Source organism: Myotis daubentonii, chromosome 4 (assembly GCF_963259705.1).
Source record: "Myotis daubentonii chromosome 4, mMyoDau2.1, whole genome shotgun sequence".
Lineage (NCBI taxonomy): Eukaryota > Metazoa > Chordata > Mammalia > Chiroptera > Vespertilionidae > Myotis > Myotis daubentonii.
Window position 1 is genome coordinate 101151503 of NC_081843.1, and position 27138 is coordinate 101178640.

Sequence of the window (27138 nt, forward strand, 5' to 3'; positions counted from 1 at the left end):
AAAAACAGCACTGAGAATAAGAAGTAGGGGTTAAGGGAGCTGTGATGGCCTAGCTCAGTGGTCGGCAAACTGCGGCCCCTTGAGTGCGGCTCTTTCACAAAATACCACGTGCGGGCGAGCATGTACAGTGTGATTGAAACTTCGTGGCCACACTGAAGGGGCCAAAGAGCCGCATGTGGCTCGTGAGCTGCGGTTTGCGGACCACAGGCCTAACTCATTAAAGAAGTGACAGCTGAACTCATACTTTGCCTGCTTCTCTTTTGTTATTTCCCCCCAATCATCAGTGGAATCTGGAGTCTGAAAGGCAAGATGGGACACAACTTGATGGATGACAGCATGGGAACTCACTCTCCCAACAGTCTCTGGCGTGCCAGGAGAAAAATCCATATTATTAGGTTGGGCACAGGCATGTCGTGTCACTGCTATAAAATTTAGAGAGGAAAAAAAAAGTTCACCTCCATGTCAAAAGATCATTAAAGAATAATTATTTCCTACAACATCCTATGTGGACCCTGAGCTTATTTAACAGTTACAAATAGGTTTTTTAAAATATATATTTTTATTGATTTCAGAGAAGGGAGAGGGAGAGAGAGATAGAAACATCAATGATGAGAATGAATCATTGATTGGCTGCCTCCTGCATACCCCCTACTGGGGATCGAGCCTACAACCCGGGCATGTGCCCTTGACAGGAATTGAACTCGGGACCTTTTAGTCCAAAGTCTGACGCTCTATCCACTGAGCCAAACCGGCTAGGGCATAAATAGTTTTAAATGAGACCATATGTTCAGTTCTTCCGGAATTTAAGACCCTGCCTACCCTTTCATAATGGTAATTCCAGTTTTACCTTCTCAGTCTATACCAGCCGTGGGCAAACTACGGCCCGCGGGCCGGATCCGGCCCGTTTGAAATGAATAAAACTAAAAAAAAAAAAAAAAAGACTGTACCCTTTTATGTAATGATGTTTACTTTGAATTTATATTAGTTCACACAAACACTCCATCCATGCTTTTGTTCCGGCCCTCCGGTCCAGTTTAAGAACCCATTGTGGCCCTCGAGTCAAAAAGTTTGCCCACCCCTGGTCTATACCAATCATGTAAAACAAAGGTGGTTTCATCGCTACAAAAAACTAAACCACCACTGGGATATAAATTCCTCTTGCAGTTCCCACAGTGATACTCATCCACACTCACTCATAAGGGGGAAGGGGCTTATCATAATGACAAATGACCACCCACCCAACTTCATGTCCCCACAGTCCTGCTTTTGGCAGCATGTGGGCAGCTCTGCTGCAAACCTTCAATTAGGTTCTGTTTCATCCAGAACCTAAAATGCCCTCAAGTGGCAACAAGCTGAAATCACAACTGGGCACAGAGAAGTGCAAGTGAGCAGAAAATCTTGGCTACACAGATGTGAGCTGGGAACCGAGTAAAGCCCATAAGCCCATCTGAGCATCACAGGACACTGTGCAGGTATCTAAAAAGCAGGCACAACACTCAACTGAATTACCCGGGAGACCCCAAAGACCTAACTACGTGGACAGAAACCAAATAAAAGTCCGTCTCCTCGATCCTTCCATGTATTGCTCAGTGTTGCTAGAGCAATCCTCCAACACAGGGTGTATAGTTCTGGGAGACAGTGGAGCAAGTCCAAAAAATAAGGTGTGAAAAAGAAAATACAAAGAAAAAAAATAACTGAGTTGGAATTATTTATTCAGAAGAAAAAAGTGAATATAATTTAAGTGCTCTCAGGGCTCATAATACATAGAACACATAAATAGCCATTCTTTTCTTCTGCACCTTAAGAGACTGGACTTCTGTTATAAATTTGAGCAAGAAACAAGACTTAAGAAATAATGCTGGGAAATATTTAAGAATAAAATGGTAATCAGCTTAAGTATAATTCAATTTGTGACTAAATTATAAAAACACCCTGTTTTCTCTAACAAGTCTATAATTCTTGAAACTAACACCATGATTAAAGGGGTAGCAAATAAAAATGTGTCATCCCTAAAACTAACTCATAAAATAAGTTTTGATATACCGTAGAGTCTAACCCACTCTAAGCAAACACTGCCACAGGTCCCACCCACTCAGAGACATTCTAAAGCTAGGAAAACTTGGAAAGCAAAGGACTACCCTAAGGACACCACCTCTCAGGGACCCAGGCCCTGTTCCAAGTTTAAGAACAGCCACACCAAGCACCTCCAAGGTTGTTAGGTAATCTGACTGCAGTCAAATACCAAAACTGGGATCCGACAGATGCAGAAACAACACATAGGGAGCTCAGGCAAGGACAGGAGGCGAGGGACAGCTGAACTGTCCAAGGGGCAGTGAGGACAAAGCTCAACCTTTCAGGCGGGGAAGGACAGAGGCCAGAGGAGCTGAGCACAGGCAGAAAGGCAAGTCCAGGCGCTCTCCATTGAGATCAGACTAAGGGGAGGGGCTCTCAGCCTAGCTCTCCCGGATCCCTTCCATGTCCTGTTCTAGGAGAGAGGGAAGAGGGCAAAATGCAACAGGGAACACTTTCAATACAACTAGCGAAAGGGTACGTGTTCCTTGGTAACAAAAGACAGCTTCCCTGGGCTCACACAGTCTTGATGGAATGTACACTAAGGTCAAGGGATGTTTGGCACAGCACAGCCGTGGGCTGAGGCTGGTTCTGGGTTCACACAAAAACTTAGGTGTCCCAGGACCTGTCTGACCCCAAAAGCTGAAGAAGTGGGTTACTTAAGCCAGTGCAGTTCAGGAGACTCTGATAACGCTGTCTGACCCCAAAAGCTGAAAGGTGAGTTACTTAAGCCAGTGCAGTGCAGGAGACCCTAATAACGCTGACACCAGATTCCCTCTAACCTGCCTGCCGGGGCAGCCTTTCTGTGTCCCCACAAGTGGCCAGGACTTTTAAAAGGCCAATGGACACACAATAACCAGAGGTGTTGTGCCATGAACTGGCCAGCCCATAGGACTGTCACTGGACACAGGGTAGTGGTCAAAAGAGGCCCTTGGTATTTCAGAAAGACCAAGGATCAGGGTAAACTGAGAGAGATCCATTGTCAGAGACTTATTGTGGGCGTGGTCCAAGTAATTAATATACCAAGCCGACCCAATTTTAACACAAATAATTTATACCAAGTTCTAACAACAAGCAGAGTATTACTTAATGTGACACAATACAAGTTATTCTGCTCTATCAGGAAGATGGGGAGGAAATGGTCACACTCACTTTCATACCAAAACCTCTGTAAGATTTTGTTTTGTAGCCAGAGAATTATTTAAGTTTCACTTGATCTGCTTGTCTTAAGCATCTGTGTTAACAAATAAATATTAAGATGTTTACTTATTACAGAGTTACACAAGTAGTGCCTAGAGATGGAGAGACCCCATTTCTGGAGCAAGGTGATCCAGGTACCCCAACACCCTAGAGTGCACTGCCAGCCCCCTAGAGTGCACTGCCAGCCGCAGAAGGCCTCACCACCCCTCCGTCTATGCACTTAGTTCCACCCCAACATCTTCTGGTCACGCTGCGCCACCCACTCCCTCACTCAACCTGGCCCTTGTCGGTGAGAACAGGAGTGCAATGGCATCCTCGGAGAGCACGAGGGGCAACTGGGAGGTGCTTAGAAAATAGCTTGGTCAAGTGCAACAACCAAGTCTGGTACCCGTTCCTGCTCTGGCACCTCAAATATGAAGCATGTGGTGCATCTGTCACCTGCTCAAGCAATCAGCAAAACTGACCCTGTAAAAAAAGTGCTCAAACCAAGGAAAGTTGCTGGGGGTTGGGAAGCCAGAAGGAGAACAAGTCTTCTAGTTAGAGGAGAACAAGAAAAGAATAGTCATTTCTTTAGCTGGCATTAACAGAACGAAAGTTTAATAAACTGAAATACTAAAGTCACAGGCAGGCATGAGGCGCTTCTTCTGTGGCACAGGCCTCTTGGCATTCAGTAAAGGTTACATGACAAAAATAATGCCAATAATACCACTGTGACCAACTAATCAGATTATGCTCCAAGAAAGAAATTGTATTTGCTGGCTGATGTTCACAGAAAAGGAAAGAAATTGGGAAGAGCACTTGAGAATTTAAAAACTATTTCCACATGACTCAAATGCAATCAGGAAAACCATCTTAAAGCCACATTGCTCATTCACGCAACATATTCTAATGGTGATCAGAAAGCAAGCACAATCCACCTTGACTGCTTTTACTACCTATAGGCTTCCTGTCAATAAAGTAAAAGGGACACTATGCTTTACTTTCACGGGGCATATTCTATATGTTTAATTATACAGCACACTATTGTACCAGAGCTTCTTGGGAAATATAAAAATTCAAATTCATTATGTCAATTAAATCCATACATTTAAACAGCCCCTAAAAGAAAAAGGCTCAGCCTAAAACAAGGAGGATTTTATATCACAATCTATTAAATTATGACAATCAAACACTGAAGTTAAAGCAAAAAAGAGTGAAATCACTCACATTTGCTTCCCTAAGTGTCTTATAGCCAGCCGCAGGCATGCTTTGCCAAGTAATCAGCAATTCTGAAATTTTTCACTACCTATAAATGTCATGATTTGCAAAGGACAAAATAGCCTTGTGGATCAACTGCTTTTGTTTCTATATTTTTAAAAAAATCAATAAGCTAGTACTGAGTAACCTGCTTAAGATAACATATCTTTGCTTAGAAAAAAAATAGCTTTCACAGTTTACACAGGTGTGCTGATATATATCGGTTTATAAAACAGATAATCACAGGATGGACAGGTAGTATTCTCCACCCACTGGTCCTGGTTTTGCCCACTGAGGGCATGTGATCGTTCATTCGCCTAACAGACCTCTAATTAGCTCAGCTGGCAGCTAAAAATCCTCTTTCTTCTAGGCCCCTTCAACTTCAAGTACCCCAGCTCCTTCACTGTTCCCAAAACGAGATGAATCGTCGTGGTCACACTCCCATCTGCTCTGAGGAACGGCACAGAGCTGCACTTGCTCCTTGAGATGGGAGCTGACCAGCGCAGTCCAAGACGGGCTGTCGCTGTTGGAAGCGCACCCTTAAAGCAGGGCTCCCCTACCACCGCCGGCCATCACGTCACTCAGGCTTCTGTGGGGCTTGCAATCAATTAAGATCCTCATGTCCTTTTCCCCCTCGTAAGTTGCCAGCAAAGTGGATGTCCCACAGCTAGCACTTTGGGTTTTGTTTTCGCTTTTTAAAAAATATAAGCAACAAGACTTCCAATTTTCTTCTAATTATGCCCTATTGTCAGCTTTGCTCAATCATTCCCACCCACCAAACTCTTTTGGGGTATTCTATTACCCAACCTATGATGGGACCTCATCTGATGTGTGTGGACACACGACACAATGAGACATGATTTCCTGGGTGTCACTACCACATCTCAGGTTTAAACCACTGGCAAAGGCCTAGCATGGGACACAGCCCGACCTTCACCTCCCCAGGAAGCCCCTCCCAGGGTAACATCAATCACCCGCTTCTAGTGCTGCTGCTCAACCACCTACGAAGCCAATCCTCCTAACACTGCACAGAGGGTGCTAGTTTCTTGAACTGGAGCTGAAATTACAGGAATGTGCACCCTAAAACCCCAGCAGGTTCTCAGAAAGACCAATACATACTCCATTTAATTCAGCAAAAGCACAGAAGCCAAACTGCTCCTTTACAAACTCTTAACGCCTGCTCACTAATTCAGCTCAACTGTTCAAATAAACTTTATCATTTTTCTCTTCTGGGAAATACTATTTTTGTTCGCTTTTACTATGCAAAACCATCCCAACCACACAAAACCCAATGAACCCACATGCTGACGTCATATTGCATACAGGGCTAGCACAGAGCACGGGCAAAAAAGGGAAGTCTTTCTCACAGAAATGATTGGAAACATTACGGACGCAAACCTGCAGCAGCAGCGTACCAGCGTGAGCTCCGGGTCCTGCAGCCAGGAGGGCAGCCCCGCTGGCTGGCTCATGGCCTGGAACAGTGTGGCCCTCAGCGCACAGTAGTTATCTCCACGGACTCGCCTTATGGAGGTGAATTTCTGAGATACCTCTTCGTAGCCCTGGGTGAAAGCATCAAAGAATTCAAAATGGTTGTTAGTAACTTCAGGGAGAGTTTTATTCCTATGGAAAAATGTGCCCCTGAAAGACTGTAAACAAGACTGGTTGAGTCCTTCATGTAAAACATTCTAATTCCTTATTAATCAAAAGATATTAACAAATGTTAGTACTGTACAAAATATTAGCATGGTAACAGATGCAATACACTATAACATAAATAATACACCAAGTATTATTAAAACACTAACCACTCCCAAAGCTGGAGTTATATATGTCCCTTCCTAAGCAATTGTTGTATTGATAACCGAATGTATGGATAATTGTAATTATGTATTGACTAGAGCAGCAGTTCTCAACCTGTGGGTCGCACGACCCTTTCACAGGGGTCGCCTAAGACCATCGGAAAACACATATATAATTACATATTGTTTTTGTGATTAATCACTATGCTTTATGTTCAATCTGTAACAATGAAAATACATCCTGCATATCAGATATTTACATTACAATTCATAATAGTAGAAAAATTACAATTATGAAATAGCAACGAAAATAATTTTATGGTTGGGGGTCACCACAACATGAGGAACTGTATTAAAGGGTCACGGCATTAGGAAGGTTGAAAACCACTGGACTAGAGGCACAGTGCACGAAATTCATGCATGGTGTGTGTGTGTGGGGGGGGGGGTCTCTTAGCCCAGCCTACACCCTCTCACAATTCAGGACCCCTCGAGCGGGTTCTGGCCCGATCCCGCAATCTGGAAGTGAAAGGAGGAAATGAAAATGTTCAGTGACATGCTCTCAAAAACAGCATTCAAATGGAACATTTTGAAGCATACTCTAAAAAGGACATCATAAAATCCTAGTGACCAGTCCACAGGCCTTTGATGATCTGATCTCCCTGGCTGGGCACTTGCATCAACCTCAGTGCTCCCCCAACTCGCTCACTTCCAATCTGTCCGTCCTTTCACTTGGCCTGCTCTTCCTCGACAGTCTCTGGAGACCACTTCCTACCCTGCACTCACTCAAAGAAAGGAGTCTCGCTCTCACCACAAAGACAGCTATCCTGTGTCCAAGTGCTGCACCCTCATCACGAGCTGTTTTCAAGGTCCAAGTCACAGGACAGTGTTCTTAGTGGGTATGAAAGTTCTTCTTTAAAACAAAATGTTGAGAGTCCCATTTTTATGTAGTGGTCCAATCACTGTGACAGACTCACATCCACTAATGTGCATCTCTTCCCTATGGTGGGCCCTCAATTACCTTGAATATTCACAATGGCTTGTTCAACAGCAACTGCACCTCTCCAAATGCGTACATTACTTGTGCTATTTCAGAGGTGAGTCAAACTTTTAAAATTAAATTTGGATTTATACACATCTCCAAAAGAATACCCAAACAGACAAACAAGGACTAAAGAAAGAACCGAGACCCAAGCTGCTCTCAGGCCTGAGGTGCTCTAATTACTGTCACGAGTCCTGATGTGATGACATTTTTCTAACTAAGGTGCCTTTGATTAAATTTTGGTCCCTGAATAGCCCAACTACAGGGTCAAATCTTTTTCTTGAAATAAAATGACAGAGATGATTTCAGCATGAGTTCCAAAATATGGAATATTTGGATAACTTAGGGGTCATCTTCAATTATGGACTTTCAGGTGCCAGTTGTTAGAAAAATCCTTTAAAGAGAATGAGATCACATAATTTCAAGTCAGTGAAGATATTTCTGGGGAAGATGAAAAAATATGGGCATACCTAGGAGATATTATGGGTTCAGTTCCAGACCACCGCAATAAAGTGAATATCTCAATAAAGCAAGTCACCTGAGTTTTTTGGTTTCCCAATGCATATACAAGTTATGTTTACACTCCACTGTAGTCTATTAAGTGTGCAATAATATTATGCCTAAAAAAGCAATGTATATATCTTAATTAAAAAAAACACAATTGGTAGTTATAAAATAGTCATAGGGATATAAAGTACAGCATAGGGAATATAGTCAATAATTTTGTAATAACTATGTATGTGCCAGCTGGATACTCGATATATCAGGGGAACACTTGTAAAGCATATGATTGTGAAACAACTATGCTGTACACCTGACACCAATACAAAATAATACTGAATGTAAACTGAAAAAATAAAATTAAAAAAAAACCCACTTTATTGCTAAAAAAATGCTAACAATCACCTGAGCCTGCTGGAAAAATGGCATCAATACACCTGCTCAACACAGGGTTGCAACAAACCTTCAATTTGTAAAAAAAGGCAACAAAGCAAAGCACAATAAAATGAGCTGTGCCTGTGTAGTTTAGATACTGGTCTACTGGTTATCTAGTCTGATACCAGGTGAAGGTTGTTAGAAAATCTATGAGTGGCTGATATGCACATTCAGCAGATGGCCTCACAAATCTAGATGTTCTTCACCGCTGGCAGGAACTGAGAGTCCCTGGTATTTCCTGATTGAGTTCTCTCACAAGGGACTGAGCCTACAGTCCACACCTGCAGGGGGCAGAACTGACATTTGCTCTCAGAGCTTGAAAAGTGACAGCTACACTCTGAGTTAAGATCAGCTGATTTCCGGACAGGCCTGGGCAGCTGATGTACCTGCTGAAAGATGTGCAATACTGTCTACAAAAACAAGCTCTGAGAAAAAGACCAAATGTATTCAAATATTTAAACATTTTAAATCCTAAATAGTTACAAATAAAAAAATATACTAGGAAAATATCTACCAAGTATAATAGATCAATATCTCTAGTATACAAGTGAATTCAAATTCATAACGTAAATAAACCCAAGAGAAAATGAGCAAGAGACATGACCCAGATGTTACAAGAAGTGGTTGAAGAGTTAGACTGAAACATTTTTGCAGCTCACAATGGTCAAATAGTAGCAATTTTGCATGGTTCACACTAGTAAGGAATGTTGGATTCAGGACACGTTCAAGGGAAAGTAATGGTGTCTGTTCAGCTGGCTGTCCAGTAGGAGTGAGTCAGGGGATCTGACCTGAGCAACGAGCCAGCCCAGTCACAACAGGACCATGCATGGGACTCCCTGATGTCCCACAGCCTTGGAGACTACCTTAGGGTCACCAATCTGTGCAATGGTGTTGGGAGGGGACAACTCCTGGGACGCCCTAAATGAGGGGAGGAGTTCCAGATCCCTGTGCATAAGGAGTGCAGGAGGGCCCAGCCCCTAAGACTGGAGGGCATGAAACCAAACCCAGGTGGGGACAGTAGGGGATAGGACATCTTTTACCTCACCAGGCCAGAAGGGCATTCCCAAATGACTCCAAGAGGACAAGCAATGGCTGGCCCAACTCTAAACAGCAGAGTCATTTCTGTGTTTTTCAAGGAAATCATGTTACTAAAAAACTGATGCTTCTATTTTAATACTGGGACTCGGAAAAAAGTCCCTTATCTTTGGCGTCTGTTCCTTATCTCTAAAATCAGAACACTAGTATTTACATAGTGTAATAGCAGTTGTCATAATTAATGTCTAACAATATAAAAGAACACACTAAATAATTACTATGACAGACTATTTGAAAGACTTGAAATATGTGCATGTAGGTGTCATACCTTTTTCATGCATGTAGCTTTTTGCGTATTTCCTCTCCATTCCTTTTTGCAGTAGTCCATGATATCCATTTCAGGAGCTACACTTAATTTAGGTTCTGTTAAAGAGTCAAACAGAAGCAGAGAGGGGGAAATAATGAAAAAAAAAAAAAAAAGCATAATCAGAACAACGTACTACTTTATGCAGGGACTACTTCTTCTCATTTCATTCCAAAAAATCTGGGATCTCACCATTGCCTACCACCTGATCCAAACCACTATCCCCTCGCTCCTACATAATGACCGAGGTCTCCCAATAGGTTTTCTTTATCACACACCCCACTAGCCATTCTCCCAATGGCAGCCAGAATGATGCACTTGAACGATATCCATCACTCCTGGGTCCTGAGAGCTCCTAGGACCTCCCATCTCAGTTGGAGTGGAATTGATGTCCTTACTGCCTACAAGGGCCCCTGCCCTGGCCTAACTGCCTTTCTGGACTCGGCTCTCACCACTCCCGTCACTGACAACTCCTGCTCCACCTGCAGCTGCCCCTGTATTCCTCCAACACACTGGCTCTTCCCCAGGCACCTGCTCCCACATTCCATGCAGGCCTCTGCTCACCTCTGAGATCCCTATATCATAATGTCGCACACCTTCACTTACAGTCTTCTTACACTTTGGTTTTTCTTCTTGGCAATGATCAACACCCAACATATTTCTTTTTCTGTATCCGCCTCCCACCCCGCCCCACTCCACACCCACACACAAATACAGTAAAACACAGCTCCTTGAGGGCAGGGGCTTATTTTATTTCCTGGCTATGTCCCCAGAACCTGCAGCTGCTCAGACACAGGAGTCTGCAAATACTGTCCCAATCAATTAAACATGCAACAGTCTGAGCTATGAGAAAATACATCTAATTACTTGTAATAAGTTTTTCTCATCCATTATACAAAGAGATAACACTTCAGTAATAAAACACGTATTCGTTTTTATTAATTTATATCCTGCCCTGATCCCCAAAGACTACAATAATTGATAATAAGTCAGAAACTAAAAGGGCTCTCAATGTTAGCTGAACCACAGACCTCATTTTACTCTAATAAAACAAAATTAAAAATACAACTTATGATCAAATGATATAGTAAGAAAATGGCCTTTAGTTTTCCTTATTGTTTGGGGTTTGATTTTGTGGTCTACACATACACACTCACATGCGTATATCTATGTGTATGTTTTAGGGAAAAGGGAAGTACATTCTCAGGCATATCTTGACTTCCTTTTAAAATTATTGAAGAAGTAAATGTTAGCAAAGAAATTAGGATATAAACACAGAAGAACCTTACAATGTATCCACTCCAGAGGAAGTTGACATAAAAAAAAATACTATATTCAGCTCAATTCAACAAATATTTACTGAGTGTCTAATACACATCAAGCATTGAGCTAGGAATATGAAGGTTTACAACCCAGATTTTGTCCTGAATGGGTTTAAAGACTACTGAAGACGACAAGACAACAGGCATTCACAAGTAAGGCTGCGATGGATGCTGAGATGACTAACGAGCACAAAAAGGAGCCTCTAAGCCAGCGGTTCTCAACCTGTGGGTCGCGACCCCTTTGGTGGTCAAATGATCCTTTCACAGGGGTCGCCTAAGACCATCCTGCATATCAGATATTTACATGATTCATAACAGTAGCAACATTACAGTTATGAAATAGCAACGAAAATAATTTGATGGTTGGGTCACAACATGAGGAACTGTATTTAAAGGGCCAAAAGGTTGAGAACCACTGAGTCTAAGCCCTTCCTGCAGTTCAGGTAAATCAATTTTTTAATATAAAACATTAAGAACTGTCTATTTTTTTAAATCTCATGGTGAATCCACTTATAAAGAAAATAAGCCTTGTATGAAAAGGGGAATAGCACATAGAGAGACAACATAGATACATAGCTGTGGCATAAGTCAGGATTGGCTTAAAGGTGAAACAGGCCCCTAATCATTATACAGAGACCACAAATACCAATGCTGCACAGCCAATCTTCAAATAAAGACCTATCACTTGAAATTCAAGAAACATTTTTTGAGTATCTATTTAGTAGAGGAAAGAGTTGCCTTGTATCTGCCTTTCCACTCACCTCCCCACAAACCACGAGGCACTGCTAATGTCTAGAGTCAAGGACATTTACTGGGCCGTGTCCTCCCACCAGGCAGAGCACGCTTCCTGCTCAGGAGAGGCCTCCGGAAAGAAAGTCCAGCCTTCCTCCTCTCCTCGCTTGCAGTCCTCATTCCTGCACATGCCAAAATGACACCTGCCTCCTGGGCAGGGCACAGCAGGCAGACCTACCCCTCAGGCCTGACGGGAAGAAGTAGGGCGCCTCACCTGGCCAAGAAGCCAGGCCCAGGCCACAATCCTGTGCTGAGTCAGATGTGCATATGAGGCAGTGAGGGTCAGGACACAGGGTACCTGCACAGCTACTAGATCAACATGGTACTTTAATTCCCATCCTGCTGCTGTTTTTTGAGAGGCAGGCTCTACATGAATGCCAACCTCTAGGCCAGGGGCTGGAGGTGCAGGACAGGCAGTGCCTGACCCCAAGCAGCTTAGAGTGTACAACAGCTCCTTTCTTTCATTGCAAACCACATAGACTCTGACTATGAGGAAGAACATTTCTAATGGGAAAAGGGGGAGAGGGCTGAAAAACAGAAGGTAACTAGGAGATGAAACAAACAAAAGGTCTGGTTCTTAACAACCATGTGGTGACAAAGTCAAAGGTCAGACCCTTGGGAGATGGGAAATTACAGATGAACCCCTCCAGAAAGCTGAGACTCAACAACAAGCTATCAAAAAAGACCCGGCAAATTTGGGGGGGAGAGGGCAAGAATCACACATCCTATCTAATAAAAGAGAAACATGGTAATTAGCATACGACTGCTACCCTTCCCATTGGCTAATCAGGGCAATATGCAAATTAACTGCCAGCCAAGATGGCGGCTGGCAGCCAGGCAGCTTGAAACTAACATGAGGCTTGCTTGCTTCAGTGACGGAGGACTCCAACGTTCCCTGCCTGCCGCTGCTGGCCTCTGAGCTGCAACTCTAAGCAACTATGTAACAAATATAGAAGCTAAACAAAACCCCAGAAACCTGCTTTAGTCCACCGGGCTTCAGCCAGCAGGATCGCAACATTATAAGCAAAGGCCAGAAACCTACTTTCAGCAGCGGAGGCCTAAGAGCTGGAGCCAAGCCTCAAAGCTAAAGCTGGCCCAGAATAAAAAAGAAAAAAAGGAGCGGTTGGAGCTTCAGTCACCCCCAGCCTGAAAACAGTCCTCAGCCCCTCACCCAGACTGGCCAGGCAACCCAGTGGGGAACCCCACCCTGAAGGGTGTGTGACCAGCTGCAAACAGTCATTATCCCCCACCCAGGCTGGCCAGGCACCCCAGTGGGGACCCCCACCCTGAAGGGTGTGTGACCAGCTGCAAACAGCCATCATCCCCTCACCCAGGCTGGCCAGGCACCCCAGTGGGGACCCCCACCCTGATCCAGGACACCCTTCAGGGCAAACCAGCTGGCACCCACCCGTGCACCAGGCCTCTACCCTATATAGTAAAAGGGTAATATGCCTCCCAGCACCAGGATCAGCGGAGCCGCAAGGCCTCCCGGCACCGGGATCAGCATGACAGGGGGCAGCGCCCAAACCCCCTGATCACCCTGCGGCTCTGTGTGTGACAGGGGGCGGGGCCACAACCTCTCTATCCACCCTGCTCTGTTCGTGACAGGGGAAGGCGCCCCAACCCCCTGATCAGCCCTGCTCTGTGCCTGATAGGGGGGAGCTCCCCAACCCCCTGGTCGCCCTGCGGCTCTGTGTGTGACAGGGTGCGGCGCCCCAACCCTCTGATTGGCCCTGCTCTGTGCGTGACGGGGTGGCGCCGCAACCTCCCTATCGACCCTGCCTTGAGTGTGACAGGGGACGGTGCCCCAATCGGCCCTACCCTGAGCGTGACTGAGGGTGGCATCACAACCTCCCGATCGCCCTGCTCTGTGCATGACATGGGGCGGCGCCCCAACTCCCCATTCAGCCCTGCTCTGAGCCCAACCAGGGGCTGCACCTAGGGATTGGGCCTGCCCTCTGCCACCTGGGAGCAGGCCTAAGCCAGCAGGTCGTTATCTCCCAAGAGGTCCTAGACTGCGAGAGGGCACAGGCCGGGCTGAGGGACCCCCCTCCCCCCCGAGTGCACAAATTTTTGTGCACCGGGCCTCTAGTCTTTTCTATAATGAACCAGACAGTAAATAACATGGGCTCTGGGAGCCATAAAGTTCTGTCACAAATACTCCACTTTACCATGCATGAAAGCCACCACTGACAATATGTAACTGAGAAGTTCTAATGACATTTTATCTACAAAACCAGGTAGCACATCAAGTTTGGCTAGGGAGCCATAGTATGCTGATCCCTGGAGAAGGTGCAAGAAACCTTTTCACAAACAAAGAGAGAACGGAAGAAAACCTTGTTGACCTGAGCTCTGACTTGAGGATTCATAACCACAGGCCAGCTCTCATACAGGGACAGGGTGTAAACTCAGATTAGCCACGAGACCCTGGAAAGACAAGTCTAGAAATTCATATAAAGTGGCCCAAGGGAGGTGACACCCTGGGTGCCTGGCAGAAACAAGACCAAATTTTCTCACACTCAAGCCAAGTTGCATGAACTCTACACAGATACACAAGAGCTGAGCTTATAATTCAAACTTTAAAGAAAGAAGAAATAAGCAAAATAGCAAATGGCATAATTATATCTATCAGGATTTTTAAAAAATGAAATTATCAGACCCAGAAGAGTATGTTTAAAATGCTTTAAAAAAAAAAAAAGAAATTAAAAACATGAGCAAAGAACAATAAACTATCAAAAACAACCAGGCAAATGGGGGTGGGGAGCAAGAAACAGAACTTTTCCAAAAAAGAAAATAGATCTGAATAAACCATCTAGAGTGCAACAGAGGCTACAAGATTAAAAACATATATGAAAGCATGTGTAATTGGGAGCCTCGGATGACTGAATGGGCTAGCAAATATCTAATTAAGAGTTCCGGAAGGAATACAGAGAACTGGAAAAGGCAATATTCCTAAAGATAATAGCTGAGAATTCTCCCTAATTGATGGAAATTAGGCACCCAGGAATGCAAACAAAAAAAAATATCAAGCAACACATTAAAAAAAAAAAAATCCACACTTCAGACTTATCAAGGAGAAACACCTAAGACAAAAAGAAAAAGGCAGATTATCTACCAAGGATTAGTCTGACCGCAGTGTTTTAACTAACAACAGACCAGAAAACAACGCAATAAAATCTTCAAAAAGATTATAGGCAACAACTATTCATCGGGAGTTACTCAAGAAAAAAAGTGAATTAAAATTTTCAAACATACAGAGCTTCCCACCAACAGACCCTTACAGAGGCCCTTCCAAAGATTGTTATTTCAGGAGAGCAATGAATAAACCCAGAAGGCTGAGATGAAAGAAAGAATATAAAGGGGTCCATTTTAATCTCAGACTAACGCTGGAAGTGGCAAGGCCCACTGCAAAGCTAAACTGCCTGCATTAGGGCTGTACTGGCAGGCAAAAAAGAGCCTTGAGAGTGAAGGAGAAAGTGAGGTCTCTGCAAATGTAGCAGGAATGCACAATAGCCAAAGAATGACTTCCTCCTCAAGAATCCTATATAATAAAAGGCTAATATGCAAATTCACCGAACTGCGGAACCAGTCGCTATGACATGCACTGACCACCAGGGGGCAGATGCTCAACGCAGGAGCTGCCCCCTGGTGGTCAGTGCACTCCCATAGGGGGAGCGCCACTCAGCCAGAAGCCGGGCTCACGGGGAGTGGGCCTAAGCTGTCAGATGGACATCCCTTGAGGGCTCCTGAACTGCAAGAGGGTGCAGGCCGGGCTGAGGAATTTCATGCACTGGGCCTCTCATATGACGAATAAGAAATCTGCATCAGAAGTGAATTCTGTGCAACTACAGCAATAGAAAGCAAGCGTCCTCAGCAATTTCATGGAGGACCAGAACAGTGTGGCCCAAGAATACATCAGACTAGGTCCCTACAAAGAACATCTCCTATGGCCACCAGTGAGGAGTTCCATCAATTCCTTGTTGAGGAAGACTCAAAAACCATCAACAAAACCCCACTTTGTATCATTTCTTCCTAATTACACATATGGTAATACTTTTGTTAACCATAAAATAAACAGAAGCTAGTTCTCAAAACAAACCACTAGAACACACACATTACACTGGGAATAAGAGAGAAAATGCCACTTGTGCCTCATCTATGACAAATCCCCAATTGGAGTATTCCCCCTCGGCTCCTGCACAAGTAAGGAGGTACTTCACATACAGCCCTTCTGGCTGTGCCCACGGTGGAGGAGGCCAGGATGTAATGCCTCACTCTAGCAGCAATGATGGGTCAAAGGGCCCTGGTTGGAGTGAGAAGAGCAGGCATGACTGAGCAGAAACATGGACACAAAATCATGAAACGAGAGAATTAGTGCTACCAATCCCATGATCATTCTTTCTTACAAGTCAGTGAATCCACATGGCCATCTGATGCAAAGACACAGTTCTCTATTAGTCTTCCCATGTGAAATGAAAACTGCATTGCAAATCCAAACTCCCCCTCCAAGAATGTAAGGAAATCAAGAACTAAGAGAGGGTGGTGTCAAGAGATTCAATAAATCCTGACGGGTGCAAAAATGGCATGAAAAGAATACTTTCAATAAAATGTTAAAACCTCAGGAAACAATACTCACCAGACTTTAGCGAAATGAATAATTGCACGCATCTAAGACCATATGCATATCTCCTGGGAAGTACATCTTAATATTTTATGAACATGGATATACGGATTTAACAGCATTTTCTACTATAAACAGTAGAACAATTAAAACAATAAATAAAACAATCCCAAACATACCTGATAACCCTCTTTCATGTATAAGTAACTCTTTCTCCTTTTCTATTTCATCCGCAGCACGATACATGTCCTCCTCGCTGAAATCACACCAAATGAAACATTTCAAAGTTGTTGCACTGACAGTTTCCCTCTTATCACAAATGCAGGTGCTTAAAAAATTGATAAGACATTTAAAGTTTAATTTTTTTCATATTAATGACAATCTGATAAAATATGGGTCTTTCATCTTAGATACTCGTGTTTCTATCATTCCACTTCAGAGTTTCTTACTTCAAATGAGACATTTTACATCACTCCATTTGCCACCTAGCTCTGAGGCCATTTTAATTACAAGTCTATTAATGCCTCATCTACACATGTAAGCATCTTAGCATGTGTCTTATCAATGAAGCACTGTCATAGTCTATCAAGTTTCAATAATAAATATAGTGCTATTAAAAGTGTTCATATAGGAATGCAGACCGACGGCCCACCTTAATGTCACAGGCAAACTTTACAATAGTTACTCTAATAACAATAGACGAGCATCAATTATTACAAGTCACCAGAGCTAAAAAAGAAAAAAGAAAAAACCCTCCCAAGGCTTCCCCTGCTCTCTGACCCTCATATTCATGTTCCGCTGAGCATACCCTACTGTCCCACATACTCTTATGCTGCCACTGCTACTGACTTGGTACTTATATAATAGCTTCCTAAAGAGTCTCTAGTCTCACTTACTGAACTAACAAGAACCTACTAAGTACTAGAAAGGGAGACAAGGGTGCTAGACAAGGATGAAGTATGGGACTTCTGGTTTTAGGATGCCTTCTCTCCCCTTTAACTCACACCACAACATAACAATGATGGGAAACAGAAACACTACCTTTGCTGAAACCACAAGACATGTGAAAGTCCAAAAGTGGACGAAGGAGTACATGACAAAGGACAGGGAGCCTCGCTGCCTGTGGAAGGGCATCTGCCGAAGAGAAGACCAGTAAACCCTGCAGAACCCCAGAAAGGCCAAGTACTTCCGAAGGTACAGGAGACACCGAGAGCTGAGAACAAGGAAACTGGCTGATGTTCACACAAGGAGTGATCAGACCCTCAATTCCTTATACTCCTTCCTGATGACAGCACACCCCCATCCTCACACAAGACAGGAGGCTCCAGGCACAATGGCACACAGGAAGGAGGAGTTAATAGGTCAATAAACAGTAAGGAATTAAGTGAACGACTGAAATACTCCCATCTCCAATTCCCTTAGTTCCCCCTGCTCCTTCTCCATGGCCTAGTACCGCTGGAAGAAAGAGGAAGGGGTGAGGGGAGAAGAGACAGGTGAAGATGTGCTGAGAGAGGTGGGGAATCTAATCTATCTGCCTCCCCACCTGAAGCTCTTCAATGGCTCCCAAATAAGCAGAAAAGTCTAAAATGTGGACCTAACCTACCAGTCTAGCCAGTATTCCGTGATTCCCTACACACACCCACACCAGTCCAAGGTTTCCCAGCCAAGCATTTTCACCACCTGTGATTGGCTCTGCCCATTCCCTCTGCCTGATGGGCACTGGGCCTACCCAGCAGGACATGTACTATGTGGGGACCCTGCTGTAGAGTGGTATGGCTGGAGTGGGAACCCAGAGTTAGAAGGTCCTCACTGCAGCCCTTATCAGCCGTATGTATGACTGTGGAACTAAAGTAACTACACCTCTCAGCACCTAAATGTAACCAGGACAGTAAGAGTACCACCTCAAAGGATTGTTATGGGAAGACACAATGTAAAATATTCAGCATTCAAAAAAGTTAGCTATTCCAATTAATCCTCATACTATATCCATTGGTGCAAAGTATTAATAAACAATAATCATTTCTCATTCCCTTTTTCTCTCTAAAATAAAGGTGATGGGATATGTGTGGGCCGATTTTTTTAATGTTCTGGGGTTGAGGGGTCATATTAGGGAAAAGGTACTTTCCACATACTCTGGCTCCAGTCAGATTTCAAGTAAAAGGTGTGATGTCACCCATGGAGCCTGTGCCAGAGTTTAAAAACAGAAACCAGATTCCCAGAGCCTATAGATCAAACACCTAAAATAAAAAGTGACTAAATGTGTTAGTTCTTCTTTCGCTAATTTAATGTCTTTCGGGCCACGTTCCGAGCTTTATCAAATGTGAAAAATTCTGATCCTGCCCTAACCGGTTTGGCTCAGTGGATAGAGCGTCGGCCTGAAGGGTCCCAGTTTCAATTCCGGTCAAGGGCATGTACCTTGGTTGCGGGCACATCCCCAGTGGGAGGTGTGCAGGAGGCAGCTGATAGATGTTTCTCTCTCATCGATGTTTCTAGCTCTCTACCCCTCTCCCTTCCTCTCTGTAAAAATCAATAAAATATATAATTTAAAAAAAAAAATTCTGATCCTATAACACAAGCACTCAAGTTAATCACTTTCAAAATATTATCAGAAGCATGTCTTTGGGCAAGCACTTCCCTAATCTTGTCCTCAGTTCTCTCATCTTCATAATGAGAAGACTGGCTAACATCTAAATGACCTACATCATCTCATGGTACTCATAAACGAATTAGTAAAATTCTGTAGCACACCAAAAAATGTACTTTTGGCCAATCTGACAAAAAAATACATAATTATAATTGTGATTGTTTCACACTGGGCAGCTACTCTTGTGTTGGCTGTTGTCAGTTTTTTAATTGATAATCTAAGGGAGAAGAGGTCAGTGCCCTTGACAAAATAGGTATCACATGTTTTAAAATTCCTGCAGCATGCAGGTTGAAAATCGCTGATCTACACGGTTCCTCTTCCAGTTCTTACTTTTAACAGACCAGGAATCAATTAGTCATTAAACATTCTACCTCCAGGTATATTCTGTAGCTGTGCTACATGCACCTTTGGCTATACTTTGTCCTCTTCCTTTTCAATCTACAAAGTAACCAAAGTGCAATCGCAACACCAGTGCCCAGATGGATTTCTCTGAACAAACATTTCTCAATACAGTCAAATACAAATTCCCACAAAGGCCAACAGGACAGGGACGGGAAGAAATCAAAGGGAAGACAGAAACAGAAAGTGAGATTATCTATATAATAAAAGTCCAGCGACCGTTACAGCAGAACGACCAGAACAACCGGTCACTATGACATGCACTGACCACCAGGGGCCATGAGCTGCCCCCTGGTGGTCAGTGCACTCCCACAGCTGGAGCACCACTCAGCCAAAAGCCAGGCTCACGGCTGACAAGCACAGAGGCAGTGTCAGGAGCCTCTCCCGCCTCTGCAGCAGCGCTAAAGAGCAGCAAGTCAAGCAATAAGGAGCAATGAGCAGGCGGGCGGTAAGGAGCAAGGGGTCCCAGACTGCGAGAGGGCGCAGGCTGGGCTGAGGGGACCCCCCCCACACACATGAATTTCGTGCACCAGGCCTCTAGTTGGAAAAAAAAATTTTTTAAAAGGCAGTGTTTCGGGATATACAAAAGAAACAAAGCAGAAATTGATGAACAGGGCCCAGAGTATATTCAAATTACTTTAGCCACAAGTAGATTTCATTCAGATCTTGTGCACAAATGTTTGCTAACTTGCATGGCCACCAAGGACACTTGCTAGTTTTCTAAGGTCACCAAAAAAATTGTATTATGGTCTTTAAAGGCTACCTTAAAAATTATCCTGAAGCTGTATTTCCTTGTAGAGAAGGTAATTTTTAAGTTTAAGCAATAAAGTTCAATCAATATGGTTAAAAAAAAAAAGAAGAAGACATTTAATAGCCAAAGTGAGATCTTTATTCAACATAAGGACTACCAACTAGAAAGAGAGAGATGTGTGAGAGCAAGAAAAACTAATTTTATTTAAGAAAATACTTCACTCAATAAACTTTTGCTTTAAATTTTTTAAGTATCAAAATATTAAAGCTGAAAATAACAAAATGAAATTTTATTTAAAGCTGTGAATCTAAAATAGCTAGAGGTTTAAATTTTTGTTATGGGAAAGGAAAACAGTGAAACAATAATAGGAAAAGGATATTAAATGATAAATAAAATGTTACCATTTCAGAAACGGGCCAATCTTTTGTAAGTGCTGAATTGGGGGGGGGGGGGGAGGGGGGTCTACCATTTGGCACAAGAGAGACCACTGAAGCCCACAGACTTAAATGATTACCACAGCAAAGTTCCCTCTGGAAAACATACAGATACCCAGAAAAGTAGTAAAGAAAAGTAAGACAAAGTCATAAATGCGACTTGATTTCCTGGGGACCATGGCATGCAAATCACCCTGAACTATACAGTTGAATTAAATTTTAAAACCAAACTGTTAGCAACTCCTCCTCAGAAAATGTTTAGTTTAGCTCTGTAATGTTAAAGTGTGTATATTCAAGTTCCCATTTTCTCTTATGCTAGAGGTAACATATACTATCTAATAAAAGTGTAATATGCAAATTAACCATCACTCCATCACAAAGATGTCGGTGCCCAGTCCTCTCAGCCCGCTGGAGTCCGGGACTGGGGGGGGGGGGGGGGACGGCTGCTGAGAGTGGGCAGCGTGAGTGGCCTGGTGGAATGCTTGCTTCATCACTGTGGCGACGAGGCAAGCATTCCACCCCGGCCGCGGAGGGCCTCTGGGCAGCGGGCACAGAGCGGCCAGGGGGGTACGGAGGAGGGGGGGAATGCTTGCCTCGTCGCCCCGGCGACGAGGCAAGTGTTCTATGCCCAGCCGCAGAGGGCCTCTGGCCAGGCTGGGTGTGGAACGCTTGCATCATTGCAGACCAGGCTGAGGGATCTCCGCCCCCCCCCCGCCCCGCCCCATGCACGAATTTCGTGCACTGGGCCTCTAGTTTTATTAATATTAAGGCAACATACACCATTGAGAAAGTTACATGACGTTGCATTCTAAATATAAACTTCCTCTTGCTGTTCAAAGACGTACATAACAATACATTTTTGAAAACTTAATTTAAAAATGCTTACTACACAGAAACAAAATTACACTATTGCTAAGAACATAAGCTATAAGCTAAAAACACAGAGCTCAGTAAAGCAGAGCACATTTCTGTGAAGCCAATTTTTCAATTTCTGATGCAAGTAAAGATCTAAAATGAAAAAAGTCAATGCTGACATATGCAAAGCTAAAAGAGCATTTTAATCCCTCACCATTATGAACACTTGCACCAACTTCCCCTTGTCTGAAAAAGCTAAGCTGAAGATGATTTTGTTCAGCTCTCTGAACTTGAACACTGCAGTTCACGCTTAACTTGGCCTGTCCTGGGAGACTAGTGGCCCAGGCAGTGTTGGGGAGACAGTGTCAACCACTGTAACACCAATGCATCTTCCCACACAGAAAAAGCAAAGACCATTCAACCGAGCCTTTCTCCACTGCTTACCGGTTATAGAGATGGGTGAACAACACCTCAAATGCAGGAAAGTACCAGCACCCAGGCCAAAATTCCACTCCCTTCTGCAACTGGACTTTCCATGACTGGCTCATGATACTCCACGTGACTTCCAGAGGTATATGGGGACAACCCTGAACCCTCAACAGTGAGGCTTCATTCTCAGAGATATCTAAGCTCTAAACTCTGAAGCTGGCTCTACATCCAGGCAAGGGAGGGGCAGGAGGGCATAGCTGATATCCCATCAAATATAGCCCCTAGAAGCTCTGGAGGTGCGAGCTGGGTGGGAAACACACTGGCACAGTAGTATATTTAGCAACACCCACGAACAATGTTTTAACAGTTTGTTTTTATTCACAGATCTTTTGAGAAGCCACAACTTTCATCAGAATCTCAGCCCAGAAACACATAAAGTGTTGCCTTCAATTTCAGAGGAGTTCACAGACATGCTCCCACTACCCACCCACAGCCAGCCTGTGGACCGCAGATTCAAACCCTGTCCCACCATCAGGGAGATGGGCAGAGAAGAGCCACGGAGCAGTCTTGCTTCTCACTTCCCTAAGCAAAGACATGGACATGGCATAAGTTTCAAATATAGGAGTGGGGTGAGCAGGAGATGAAGCATAAGAGACCTGCTGATACAAGCAATGAAGAAGCGTCCAAAAAAAAAGCAGCCAACTGAATCTGATCTGACCTATGAGGTATTTAAATGGGGCTCATCTCAGGAGCCATCCTCAGGGCTTAAGGAGGGTAGGGGAGGATGCCAGTCAACCACAGCTCTCAAAAGAGCTAGAAGGAAAGAAAAGAAGGAAGAGAAGGATGGAGGGGAAAAAGATTTAGAAAGTAGCTTATCCATATGGTTTTTATGTCATTCTTTGTACTTCTCTCCCTTATGAAATGCAGTGAACTTAGTCTAAAGCAGCGATTTTCAACTAATGGCACACAAAACTAATTACAGTGGGGCCTTGATTTACGAGTATCCCGACTAACGAGTTTTTCAAGATACGAGCCATCTCTCGGTTGATTTTTTGCTTTGAGTTGCGAGCTAAAATTCAGGTTACGAGCCAGCTTCAGATACCCCACCGCTAGTTGGCGCAGCGAACGTCACAGTGAACGCCACATCATCAGCCCAGCATCACGTGTCTCACTCGTTCACTTCTTGATTTGACATACGAGTAATTTGAGTTACGAGCTCCATCACGGAACGAATTAAACTCGTAAATCAAGGCCCCACTGTACTAAAATTCTTCAGTACACAAAAAATATATTTTGCCGATCTGACAAAAAAAATAGGTATAATTTTTCTTCATCACATTGGATGCTATTGTTGTATTGGCTGCTATTTTTTTTTCTTTAATCCTCACCTGAGGATATGCTTATTGATTTTAGAGAGAGGAAAAGGGAGAAAGGGAGGGAGAGGGGAGAGGGGGTAGAGAGAAAGAGAGAGAGCAAGAAAGAGAGAAACATCGATGTGAGAGAGAATATTGATTGGTTGCCTCTGTACCCGAAACCTAGGTATACAGGATGATGTTTCAACCAATTGAGGCACACCCGCCAGGGTGGCTGTTGTCATTTTTTCATTTGATAATCTAAGGGAAAAGAGGTCAGTGCTCTTGACTCAATAGTCAGATACTGCATGTTTTAAAAATTCTTCCAGCCCACCCGTTGAAAATCGCTGGTCTAAAGGAATCAGTATCTTATAGCACTGCCTAGGTCAGCGGTTCGCAACCTGTGGGTCGCGACCCCTTTGGCGGTCGAATGACCCTTTCACAGGGGTCGCCTAAGACCATCCTGCATATCAGATATTTACATGACGATTCATAACAGTAGCAACATTACAGTTATGAAGTAGCAACGAAAATAATTTTATGGTTGGGTCACCACATGAGGAACTGTATTTAAAGGGCCAGAAGGTTGAGAACCACTGGCCTAGGTAATGATCCATCCCTCCCCATATGTATCACTGCACCCTTCAAAGAGACACATCTGAAATGATTGATGGCTATAAAGTTGGGCTATGGTTTGTACTCATAATTACTGTCTATTGAATGCATTAAAAATGACTGCAGGGTATCTCAAAATATCTGCTGTTTTATGCTATCTAAATATTCAAGTGTAAATATTTCATTCAAATTCCTGTGCAGGGCAAACCCAATTCTTTGGGTGAGAAGAACAGACTTGGCTCCAATGACAGAAAAACAGAATTTAAAAGTATTTTAGGTTGTAATTCAGGCATTACACTATTTATTTAAATCTATACCCAACTATTAGGTTGCATATTTCATCATATAAGAACTGATGTGCACACATTATATTGCAAACTATAAAAGAAGCAGTTTATAGGATGCAGTTTCTCTAGCCCTTAAGAAAATATCACAGAGCAAACATAATAGCCTCACTGCCTCTATAACAGGCAAGAAAGCGCAACAATGTAAGATGTGATGTTCGACAGCTGGAGACATCATAAGTCATCTTCACCTCCTTTCCCTTGCTCCCTCTTGTTCTCTTATGAGTTAGAGTATCATCAATGACAACAAAAGCAGGAAGAAGAAAAAATTAAGCTCTAAATAAACTGCAAAATGAAACATCTAGTCCAGGAAAACAAGTCTGAAGTTTGCTGTCATAATTCATGTCCCTCTGCCTGCTTTGCTGAGGAAGCCAGAAAGAGCCCGGAGGAGGTTCCCACCCAGGCATCAGGGAACGTGGCCTTGAAACCTACTCCCTGTGTCTCCCTGGGCAAGTTGTACCTTTCGATCGGCAACTCAGTTTCCTAATGTGTACAATGACAAACCCAGGCTGAGCTTTTTAGATTCCTTTCAGCTCTACATCTATAATTCTACTGGCAGAAGACAGAAGAGGCCACAAAACCTTTTCATCAGGAAGGGGTGCTGCTTCCACAACAGGACCCATTTCCCCGGGTACTCAGACTCTGGAAACCACACGCAGCAGGAAAAGCTGCCAAATAACTCTGTATCCTTTCGGGAACATAATGCTCACTGCATCATCTCTGCATCACCCAAGGGGCACGAAACTGCTCGGCAGAGGCTGAGGAGCAGCATGAGTGCCAAGGCCATTAGATGGGGGCAGAAGTGAGGTGGTAGCTGTTAGGCACCGGCATGGGCTGGGGGGTCCGAGGGGTGGGTGCACAGAGGCAGAAGACGCTATTTTACAGGCTGCAGAGTCTGAGGTAGGTCTCCAACTCAAGAAGCAAAACTGAAGCCACAGGGCACATCAGCAGCTTACACATGGGCGTTACTGGTTTCAATTAATATATATATATGTGTGTGTGTGTGTGTGTGTGTGTGTGTGTGTGTGTGTGTGTGTGTATTAGAGGCCTGGTGCATGAAATTCATGCACGGGGGTGGGGGGGTGTGTCCCTCAGCCCAGCCTGCCCCCTCTCACAGTCCAGGAGCCCTCAGGAGATGTCCAATTGATGGCTTAAGGTTCCCGCCACCTCCACTGCGCTCACCAGCCCAGCTTCTGGCTGAGCGGTGCTCCCCCTGTGGGAGTGCACTGACCACCAGGGGGAAGCTCCTGCATTAAGCATCTGCCCCCTGGTGGTCAGTGCACATCATAGCGACAGGTCATTCTGCTGTTTGATTTGCATATTAGCCTTTTATTATAAAGGCTATACACACACACACACACACACACACACACACACACACACACACATAATGCTACTATTTTAAAGTCAGGACATTTCATACAAAAGTCCGAATATCTGTTTGTTTTTTAATATAGAAAAGCCAACTACTATAGGCTGAAACTTAGACTACCCCCAGCAGAGAACACCTACCTGGCCAGCTTTACCAAGGTTACCCCCTCACTCCTGGGGGCCAGAGTTTGAAACCTCCTACTCTAAATACTTGCCAGTGGCCCCTCATTAAGTGTGGATAATTACAGCGCAAAGGGTTTGGGTGCTCAATAAATGAGAATGTCATCGCCCACGGTAAAGAACCCGCAAAGGAGAGTATTACAATACACTAGCTGCATAACAATCCTGCAAAGGACCCCTCTTTAGGAAATGCAAAACTTTATTTAAAAAAAAAAAAAGCATTTAAACACACCTTCCAAATTCAGCTTTCCTGCCAATGGAGTTATCTGTCAAACCGGTTATCTGAATGCTTTCCTCAATTTGGGAATTCAAAGGCATTTCTATGTGCCGAGAGCTTGGAAAGTGGAGAAAAGTCTCAGCCTTCAACTGTGGATTCTGCTCCCACCCCCATCCCCGGGCAGAACCTATAAACGCTTCTGGTTGCTGCCGCTGTGTCACAGCCCCGCGAGGCACGGGTCGACCCCGCACTCCCTTCCGTTAACAAGCAGCCCGACTGGATCGGACTCCGCGCCGAAACCAGCAACAGGTGGGACGCTCATCAGGCGGCGACTCGCCTTCCAGAACACACCTGCCGCGTGGCTCCATTTTCCTCCCAGGTCGGAGGGAAAACCCGCTGGTGTTAGCGATAATGCAACGCGCTTCCCGGGTTTGTTTCCCAAGTTTCTGGCGCCTTCTTAAACTTCAGAGTTACGCAGACAGACAATGGGGGAGGGGGGGAGGCACCAGGGGGCCGTACCTGGGAGAGGGTCCCTCCGGAAAACCCTGGTACTCGGACACTGGTTCCAAGTGTCTCCGAACGCCTCTGCCCCGACCCCCTGACTTAGAACCGAGGGTCCGCGGGGCCCTCCGCCCGCCCAGCCTCCCGGAGGGGACCGAGCCCGGCACCCCCTCCCACCTCGCCGCGCCCTGCGACTTACTGCTCGGCCGGGCACCGCACCACGGCCCGCGGCTGCCCGCCGGCCGCCGCCTTCCCGCTCTCCCGCGCGGCGGCTCTGCCGGGGCCCGGAGACACGGCCCCCGCCTCCCGCGCCAGCTTCTCGGCGCAGCTCGCGCCCAACCAGGCTCCCGGCTGGGGCATGGTCCCCCGACTCATGGGGCCGCCGAGGACGGCGGCGGGGCCGCAGGGGGTCAGCGCCTCCGAGCGATCCGGGGCCCCTCCCGTCGGGGCGCCCGGCCGTGGCCGCCGCCGCTCTGCTGCCCGCCGGCTTCCGTGGCTGCCCGCGGCGCTTCCGCGCGCGTCACCGCCGCCCGCCCCGCGGCCTCTGACCCTCGCCGAGGGGGCGCGGCCCGTGAGGGCGGAGAGTCCAGGGGGCGGGGCCTGCGCCTGCGCCTGCGCGGCGGAGCGCGACG

At 44.9% G+C, this 27138-nt stretch overlaps 1 protein-coding gene across 3 annotated transcripts in view; it reads right to left on the reverse strand.

The window, feature by feature from the left end:
* Positions 1-27045, reverse strand: part of OTULIN (OTU deubiquitinase with linear linkage specificity) — a 35877-nt gene extending 8832 nt beyond the window's left edge. Inside the window, exons 1-4 of one of the 3 annotated variants that reach the window (XM_059694765.1) lie at positions 26706-27045; positions 16594-16670; positions 9644-9738; positions 5922-6152 (exon numbers count right to left, since the gene is read on the reverse strand). In XM_059694765.1, coding sequence (XP_059550748.1) covers positions 5922-6152; positions 9644-9738; positions 16594-16670; positions 26706-26881 — 579 coding nt within the window. In that variant the 5' untranslated portion in view covers positions 26882-27045. The remainder of the gene's footprint in view (positions 1-5921; positions 6153-9643; positions 9739-16593; positions 16671-26705) is intronic. The other 2 variants (XM_059694763.1, XM_059694764.1) reach the window with 2 other exon arrangements.
* Positions 27046-27138: the final 93 nt, after the last annotated feature.